General features: G+C 47.1%; 1 protein-coding gene across 3 annotated transcripts in view; it reads left to right on the forward strand.

The window, feature by feature from the left end:
• FAM131B (family with sequence similarity 131 member B) overlaps window positions 1-9843 on the forward strand; it is a 59643-nt gene that overhangs the window by 46159 nt on the left and 3641 nt on the right. For 2 of the 3 annotated variants that reach the window (XM_018553828.1, XM_018553829.1), the window contains 3 exons: window positions 2344-2376; window positions 6532-6625; window positions 6711-6896. In XM_018553828.1, coding sequence (XP_018409330.1) covers window positions 2344-2376; window positions 6532-6625; window positions 6711-6896 — 313 coding nt within the window. The remainder of the gene's footprint in view (window positions 1-2343; window positions 2377-6531; window positions 6626-6710; window positions 6897-9843) is intronic. The other variant, XM_018553830.1, reaches the window with a different exon arrangement.

The following is a 9843-nucleotide window of genomic DNA, read 5'->3' on the forward strand; positions in this document are numbered from 1 at the left end:
TAGCAAGGAGTGTGCTGGACCTCTGCAGAGAGACCACTGCTTCTACAAAAGGAGCAACAGTCCTTTTATGCAGCATGCTGGCAGGGGACAGGCTGTGGCTGCTTTCTGAAGTGGAGAGTGACAGGTTTTCCAACCTGTCACTCTCCACCCTCACCGAAAAAATGGCCGTTCACCAGGGGGTGTCTGACCGATGCTGCTATGAGGTTGTCACCCAGCCCCGACAGAAGCTTTAGAGCCAGTGCACACCTAGGCGATTTATCGCACGGTTTGAAGATTCGCATTGAAGTCAATGGAGGCGGTTTTTCGCGCAACCGGAATCGCCTGTTGCGCAAAAAGGTGCAAGAGCTGTTTGCGGTTCGGGTCCCATAGACATCTCTATGCATTGAAAACCGTGCAACAACCGCGTGGTTCTCAATGAACAGTTGCGCGATCGAAAATGTGCAACAATCGCGTGAAAACATCTCAGCATCTGAATCGCCTCAATGTGCACCCAAAAACATGCTCGGCTCGTGTTTGGCCGCCACGGGCCGTGCAATTTTTATTTCACCCGCTCCTCCATTTTATCTGCACAAAGCCGGACGCGGCGCTGCTGGAAAACAAGCCGAGCTCGTGGCCGGTCGCCAGCAAGGATGGAAACAACTTGGAAACAATGTTTCTTTTTTTTTCCCTCGGAGGGACAGCAGAGGAGATAATAACAATCATTCGCAGATCGCTTTATTGTAGAGGGACAAGAATTCAACATGAAACACCAACACAACAATTTATAGGTTCTGTTTTTATCTCCAGGAGCCTGAAAAGCTTCAGCAACACGTGTGTGTGTGTGTGTGTGTGAGAGTGTGTGTGTGTGTGTGTGTGTGTGAGTGTGTGTGTGTGTGTGTGTGAGTGTGTGTGTGTGTGTGAGTGTGTGTGAGTGAGTGTGTGAGATGTATAGATAGATTTTTTGGGGGGGGGTCTGCTGTGGTGACAACGTTTACTGTTTTAATTCAGAAATTCACTGGCATTAAAAACTCTCCTGTGCCTCTCTCAAGTCATATATATTGTATTTTAATTATCATAATAACAATAATAATAATTGTTATAATAATGTTAACAATTATTATATCATTATTAAAGGAGAACTATTGGGTCAGGGCTTTTCCCCATAGTTCTCCTTAGGGTAACGGGAGGACACAAACTAGCGTCCTCCCGTCACCCTAAGCTCAGTATACCGCAAGCTACAGCTCACGGTATACTGAGACGCCGGAGCGGATCCCAACAATTATGTCTGGATCCGCCCAGCTGCGTGAGTGACAGGTGGCTCTGCCTATAGAGGCAGAGCCAGCTGTACACGCCCCCTCCCCCGTCCGTTCCGTCAGTCAGCGCTGGCGGATCGGAGCGGGGAATCCAGCCCCTCCTTTGTCACGGCAGAGAGCTGTGACAGGATCGAGAAGTGAGCGAACGCCGATATGTGTTCGCTCACCTCCCGATCTACTGAGCCGACCTGTGACAGTCTCATTGTAGATAGATAGATAGATAGATAGATAGATAGATAGATAGAGCGATAGATAGATAGATAGTTAGATAGATAGATAGATAGATAGATAGATAGATAGATAGATAGATAGATAGATAGATAGATAGATAGAAAGATTTTTTTTGGGGGGTCTGCTGTTGTGACAACGTTTACTTTTTTAAATTCAGAAATTCACTGGCATTAAAAATTCTGGCAACTGAGACGAATCATCAAGAGACAACATGCACCTGCTTCCAAAGACAATACACCTGGGAGCCAAATCTAAATACAGTGGTACCTCGATTCACGAACTTAATTCGGTCCACGATTCTGGTCGCGAACTCAATTGGTCGCGAACCGCATCAAACTGTGATCGGACCGCGATCTCGACTGGAGGAAGTCACGGCCGTGTGTCAGAGCGGGGGGAAGATGGCCGCGGTCGTCTTCGTCACCTGATGCGGAGTTTGCAAGCGGAAGCCAAATTTTGCCAAACTTCCTGTTCGCGAACCGAATTGTTCGCGAACAGAGGCGCTCGTGAACCGAGGTACCACTGTACAGTGTGGCCAGGCAAACCCTTTCTGTGGTGCCGCACTTTATTTAAATTAATAGATTGTGTACTGATGATGATGATGATGATGATGATGATGATGATGATGATGATCGGGGTGCTGTAATGAGACACATATGTCTGTGTATTGTTTCTCTCTCCTCCCACATTACGTTTTTAAACGGCTGTAGTGTATGTGACTCCATGTTTGTATATCGGTGTAAAGAAAGAGTCCCTGTCCTGCTGTCTTTGTGTCCGGCTTGTGTTGTCGCCTCTCATCTGACTGTTCTCCCCTCTCTCTCAGACCCGAACAGACTTTTCCTGGGATGGAATCAATGTGAGTGCGGAAATCCTCTCTCTGCCTTTCCTTCTCTCTCTCCGCCTCTCTCTCTCTCTTTCGCACTCCCTCACTTTGGCGCTGCAGACGTTCCCGATTTACTTAGGAAGATCCAAATTCATTTTCATTTTTTTTCCCGCTTGAAGTTGCTTAAAGAAATCCTCCATTTTGATTTTTTTTTATAACCTTCACTATAAATCATTTTATAGGATTCCGGTCATGTGGTGTGCTGACGCGCGCCAACGTGCGTTGAGTTAAGGTGGCCAATTCGTTTGAATGCGTAAAAGGCGCATGCACTATGTGTTGTAAGGCCCTGTAGTGCGCCACGCACTGCATCACACGTCCATTGGCAAGGTGCACTGGGGTTCCATTAACAATGAGTGGCACCACCGCACACCAACGTGCAAGACGCTCATGTTCGTGTGCCGTGGTAATGTGCGCACGTTTGCGCAGCTCAACAGTGTGAAGCGAGCCTTAGTGCCCCCATACGGCCTCTGAATTGTTAAAGGGGATCTCCTGCTGAGTGGGGTCCTCTGTCGGGTCCCATCCACCCTTGCCCCCCCATGTCTAGTGCATGTGTTGAGGTGCAATTCATTGTCAATAGCACCCAATGCACCCACCCAGTGTACCTGCAATGCACATGTGTTGCAACACGCCACTGCACAAGTGCTGCATTGGGAAAAAGAGCACATATCCATTTTGTTGCACTGCCGGCCCATTCAAATGAATAGTGTGTGCCAGACCAATGTAAATGGCCCCTCGTGTCACTGTGCCCGCTGGCAAGATTTCCCCTCTTCTTCTGTACATTGAGAACTGTCAAATTTCACATCTTGCTTAGTCTTCTGTCCAGATGGCCAAACAGGAAGTGAGGGTCATTTTTTTTCCAATGGGGACATAGACAGCCCTGAGTGCTGGCAGATGAGGGAGGGAATAGAAATGTTGCTCCATTTTTAAGGTCTAGAATAAGATTTCATGTAAATTTACCCGAAAAATCCAACAGGTTTCGGGGGTTACAAGGCTTCAGGGTTATAAACAAATAGTGTCTGGTGTTTCCGTGTTTGGTCTACAGATATAACGAATGCAAACTAATCCAAATTTCCGATTCGTTTTTTGGACGAAATTTAGTTGCAGCAAAGTAAATGTCACTTTGCTGCAACGAACGAACAAAACGAAATTTCGTACGGATTACCGCTAACGAATTCCGTCCAAATTCCGAAACGAATTGACTTTCAGACCCGAATTCCGAAAAACAAAATAAAGCAATGTTTTTGCTGGTGCACAAAACATTTTATTGACCATTACATGTATAAACCTTCTGTAAAGCTGGGCGAATGCTGTTTGCACGGCATACGAATTTGCTCCTCAGCACCGTCCAGTGGTGGTAATGCCGTGCAAACAGCATTCGGACCGTGGAAGGCTTATTCATGAGTCCTTTAGTCTCAATATAGATCTTAATTTTTATTGATTTTTTTTAATTTGTATTTTAATTTTTTTTGTATCTTGCATTAGGCCAGGCACCGATTTGTTGATAGCCCTGAAGAACCCCTGAAACATGTTGGCTATTTCTGGAGAATTTAAATAAAATCCTATTCTGGACTCTATAAGTGGAGTGGCCAGGGCCGGATTTCCCACAAGGCCAACCAAGGCCCGGCCTTGGGGCAGCAGGTAGTAGAGGGGCAGCAGGGGTGTGGAATTCCTATCTCCCGATGCCCGGGCGGGTAGTTGTTTTCTACATTTAGCCTTGCTGTGGGCAAGCAGAGCTAAATGTACAGTGGGGAAGCCGCCGCTTGTTATGTACAAGTGATCTTGGTGATGTCGCCGAGATCACTTGTATGCAGCCTGCAGGTCTGCCATTCTCCATTGGGGGGTTTGGCGAGTAGGGGGGCGCATTGAGGAACCTGGCCTTGGGGCAGCAGAGAGACTAAATCCGGGGTGGGAGTGGCGCTTCTGTTTTCTTTCCCCATCTGGATGTTTTTTGAACGTCTATCTATACAAGTCCTAAAAAAATAGAGCAGCCAGCCAACTCCCATACAAGCCATGATTATGTAGAAGATATGATTAATCCAGGGCCACTCGCCATGATAATGATATTTAGCTGTGGACACTGGACAGAGGGTGTATCCCTCCCACACAGATAGAATTTATGTAAAAGGATGCCATAAACCTTGCGCCCGGCCTGAACAATGTGCTAGGTTTGGTTTGAGTTGTATAGAACCAAAAAAAAAATAAGGTACAAACAATATTCAGACACAGAGTTCAGACTTCACTCTGAGATTCAATGGCAGCCTCTGTATTTCTCCCCAAAAAGATCGTTCCGGCTTGGTTCAGTCACTCACCTCCGGCTTCTAACCTTTGGAGACAATGAAAAGATCTCTGAACTTGGGTTCCTAGTTCCTCCCCCTGCCAAGGCCAATTTAAGGGGGTCTACTGCCCACATAACAGAGATTGCAGAGTGTGGACTGAGACTTGAGGATGTTCCGCTTGACCCTCAATCGTGTCATCTCAACCTTCCTTCTGTAACCTCTACAATGTAAAATTAAGAAGGCCCTGTCACCAAATTAAAAAGTATTTTAAATGCATACATTCCCCCCCTTTTTTTTATTTGCTTGCAATGTGCCATTGAACTTGCTAAGAAGAATCAATTTCCTAGCAAGGCCTCCTCCCTCCTTGCATGTCATGGACCTCTCCTCTTCTAGGCCTAGTAGTAGTTGCCGGCAGAGGAGCGGTACAATGGAGCAGCCATTCCCATCCAAGGATCCATGGAACTCTAAGGTTTCTCCAGAGGTTGCTGGAGGTTCCTTCAGCTGGATGGTCCATTTGGATGGTGGCTGCATAGTTCAAGGCCACTTGAAATCCAGCAGCACGGCAACAATTATCTTTTTAACTGTACGTATGGGTGGCATTCTGTCCACCAATGTAGGTTGCGGAGGGGGCATTTTTCTCACTGACCACCAATGTAAGGTGAATTTTTTTTTCCCACTGCCCTCCGATTGATTGCTTTTAGCAGGGGTTCCCTAGAGACCTAAAAAGTAATGTTTAGGTCTAAAAAGTGGCATTTGAGTAGCTCTACCAGCTCTGAGTCTCCTGGGCCTGCTAACATCGCATGTAAGATGGTGGCACCCAGCAGGAGTCTTTTGGATAGCTACACAAGGGAGGCTTTTATAGGTAAAAAAACATGCATGAAACACAATGAGGGGAATGTATCAATCTGGAGCAGACAAAATCTGGAGCAGTTGCCCAGAGCAACCAATCAGCTTCTGTCTTCAGTTTGTGTGAAATAGAAAGAGAGAAGCTGATTGGTTACCATGTACGGCTGCTCCAGATTTTTTTCTGCTCCAGTTTTGATAAATTCCCCTCATTGAACACACATATAATCTTATATAAAGATTGTGGATGAAATGAAAGGTCTGGCAATGGGGTCTCTTAAACAGCACATGGCTCCATGTAATGGCTTTATTAGGGGAGCAGCCGGGAACCCAAGTGCTAGAATGGCTTCCCTAAAGTCCCCAAATAATTGATGGGTGATTCAACCAACCGATCAAGTATCATTTTCAGGCAAGTGACTCATTAATAAATGCAACTACCCGAAAAAGAGGGATGTTGTAATACTGTTGGTGTGTTGAAAACCAGGCAATGTCTGGGGTCTTGGGCAAAGAGTTCCAGCAGCAAGTCTTTCAAATCCAAGCAAGTTCCTAGGAAATTGGGACCATCCCCAGTCAGATCTAAGCGTCGTGTATCAGACACACCAAAAAACGAGAGCTGCATTTTGATTGGCTACTGCTGCAGAATTGCCTTATCATTACAAATCAGCCACATTCATTGTTTTTGTTTTATTTCTGTTTGTTTCGTTTTTTGTGTTTCGTTTGCCGTCTGCACGTTTTTTCACCTTTCTTTCCACAGATTTTGATTTTGTCTCTCGGTTTTTCTTTCACCATAACAGCAGGATCTATCAGGCACACAGCGGCCTTTGTCTCTATGCTCCCCCTCTCTGTACTCCGCAGCTGACGCTGTTGCCTGTCTGTCCCCTTCGCTCTGTATGTCTATCTTTATTCCTCTCTCCCCCCCAAATCTCCCCCACCAACCCCACGCTCTCTCCGCCCTTCTCTCTTCTCTCCCTGAGCGATCACTTCCTCTCTCTTTGGATCTGTCTGTCAGCTTTCGATGGAAGACACAACTTCGATCCTTCCTCGGTTGAAGAGAAATTCCAATGCTTACGGAATTGGTGCTCTTGCCAAATCCTCTGTCAAAGGTACTGGACGCTCCGACAAAAAGCCCCCCAGCATGGGTGACCCCCGGAGTACCAATAACCTACCCCCTTCTTCTCTCTTTTCTAGGTGTCTCTCGAACGATGAAGGATAAGGTGACCAAGCCCACAGCTCTTGGCTCAGGACGAGTTGCTCACATGATAGAATGGCAGAGTTGGGGTCAACCGCCACCGCCGTCCAGTGAAAGCGTCAGAATTGATAGCGACGCCTATTCTGACCTGAGCGATGGAGAGAAGGAGGCGCGGTTCTTGGCTGGTGAGTGTGGAGGGCTACTTCATCATTCTGGCATGCTCATGTAAAATCAGGTTTGATCAGAATTTGGGTGCTTGGACAGAAACATTTAAAGGGTATCTAATATCAACTTTTTGGGGGGGCAAGGGTTACCAATACTGTCAGATTTCTATTGCTAGGTGTAAAAGAAAGAAAGCACCGAAATAAAATCCAGATTCAATTTTATTCAGACTCTTATGTCATAAAAAGCCAACACCGTTTGGGGCTTCATTGGGTCTCGGTATTGTAAAAACAGAGTGTGTAATGGTTTGAAAAGAATTCTGAGGGATCATTAGTATCATCCTTCCAGATGCTGGTTAAAACCTTAACCTACATCTGGAGTGGTCATCAGACTAATGACCCCTCAGGATACCTACAATTTTCAAGGTCCAGAACTCGTTTCTCTTCAGTCAAGCCTATACTGGGTGAAATGAGTATGGCTTTCTGTGAGATATGTCTGGACTCAATAAAGGTCTGACATCATTGGTGTGCGGCTTTCTCTTTCCTTGTTGAAGCTGTGAGCTTGGTGGGGCTCCATGGCCAGCACCTAGAACTCCAGAGGAGGAAAAATGGGGCTTAGAGCAGTGACCAGTGGCGTAACAATCACCATAGCGACCCAGGCGGCCGCTATGGCACCCGAAATTAAAACTGGACTTTACACGTTCCACGTTTAGCTCTTTCCTCCTTCCACACCCGTTCCCTACTGAAGTAAAGAGTTGGCCTTCAGCCACCACTCCTGTAAGAGTTTCCTAAGAAGAATCATTGCAATACCGTTTAAGACCTGACTACTTTAAGAGATCCAGCTCCCAACGCCTTGCTTCCGCTTTCCTAGGTTTTGCTGTCAGAGTCCTGGCTGGGGAGTGTCACTATGGTCCTGGTAAAATGAGGGAAACTCCAACATTTTCGGTTGTCATCAGCACAGGAATAGAGGAGAAGTCTTCCAATGGGGATATGTGTAGTGGTGACAGATACACGGCCTGTCCTAAAAAAAAGTCACCACATAGATTTAGATAAGCAAATAGGTCAGAGCATTCTATTCAGGGGCATAACAAGAAATCATAGAGCCCCATAGCAAAATTTTGTATGCATTGTAAAAAAAAATTTCAGAGCCCACCTGAGATCCCAAACAGCCCACCTGAGAGTGACCCTGCAGAGCCCACCATAGACTCTCTGTGGTGGCTCTGCAGGGTCTCAGGTGGGCTGGTCACACCCCTGCACACCTCTTACCTGTCAGCCCCGATTCGCTGTCGGCCTCCTCCAGTGCCAGGTGCCGCCTCCTCCTCGGTTGCTGGAGGGCCCCACCTCCTCTACCGCCGCTGGGCACAGCTGCGGCTGTGAGGAGGAACAGATCACTGACAGGTTGTCAGTGATCTGGACAGCGGCCCGTTCCTCCTCACAGTCGCCCGTGACAGCCAGCAGCCTGTGATGCCATAGTGACCCAGGCAGCCCGCACAACATCAGGGGGACCCCTTTGTTCCTCGTCCTGACCGGGCCCCCCTGTGCCCCGGGCCCCATAGCGGCCGCCTGGGTCTCTATGGCGATAGTTTCACTCCACTTCCGCCACTGCTTCCATTGGATAATAGGTCTAGGTTCAGCAATGTTATATGCCCACAAAATGAGGTCAGCTGCCTACCTGAATATACTGAATGACCAGGTTTTTACATCAATGGATATTTGCTTCCCTGATGGCACATTGGGCATATTCCAAGATGACAATTCCGGGATACATCGGGCTCAGATTGTGAAAGAGTGGTTCAGGGAGCATGGGACATCCTTATCACACATGGATTGGCCACCACAAAGGAAATCTCCCCAGTGGGACATAGATTGCAAAAATGCCCTTCCTTACTCTATCAAATTTTTTCTTTTATTTAAAGTGTCCGTTTTAAGTATATTTTAACATTGACTCAAATGGGTATCAAAAATAAAAAAAATACAAATGTACTTCTTAAAAATGTTTTTGGGGAAGCTCTAAATTTTTTACAACATGAATTTTGGCTGCCAAACAATTTTCGTCCCCCAGACATATTGGGCATTGATGGTTGCATGGAACCTGTACCTTTAAGAGCATGTTGACAGTGGCAGCTAGCAGATAGTTCAATCCCAACAGGGTTCAGGGACGTGCGGTCAGGGGAGGCAGGTGGGGCAGAGCCTCACCTAGAATTATGGAGGAAAAAACTGTCAGCTTTAAGTCTGAAGCTGACAGCTTTTTCTCCATTCAGATCGGCATCTAACAGGTTACACAGCAGGGAAATCCTCCCCGCTGTGTAACCTGTCACAGAGCCTCAGCGGATGAGGAGCAAGTGATGGACAGGGAGGCTCCTCGCTGTCTCCTCCCTTCCTCCTTTACACTAGCTTGGGGAGGGGTTGGGGGTGGGTTTTTGGCAGGTGGGGCGGAGCTTCGGCCAACAGGAGGTGGAGCTTCAGGCTAACAGGAGGTGGGGCTTCGACAGGCGGGGGCGGGGCTGGGGAATGCCTCACCCCGAGCAAGAGGTACCGCACGTCACTAACAGGGTTCCTTTCAACTGTTTGTAAACCCAAAAAATGAAATAAGTCTTTTCCTTATTTTTCAAATTAAAAATACCTGTTGATCCTGTCACAAATTGTGTCAGCTGATAACGTCCTGTTCTCTCTGTCTGCGCTCTACTCTCTATCAGTTACATTGTTCCCATGAGGTGGGAACAAGGGCCAGAACAGCTTTATATAGCAATAAAAAAAATGGGCCTGTGATAGGCATGGCACTGTCTGGCTGGCACCCGCCTCTCTCTGCAGCATGGTCATAAATCACACATAAGCAGCTAATTGCGCGGCGTATACAAGGCAAGAAGGGAGGGCATGGCCAGTGACTGATATCTCAGCGTGCAGCAGATGTGCCTCTGCAGGGAATGTTTCGTGCTGCAGTTTTTCTCCATGCTCACTGTAATTTAATATC

Source organism: Nanorana parkeri, unplaced genomic scaffold (assembly GCF_000935625.1).
Source record: "Nanorana parkeri isolate BGI_ZX_2015 unplaced genomic scaffold, ASM93562v1 scaffold130, whole genome shotgun sequence".
In the NCBI taxonomy this organism is placed as follows: domain Eukaryota; kingdom Metazoa; phylum Chordata; class Amphibia; order Anura; family Dicroglossidae; genus Nanorana; species Nanorana parkeri.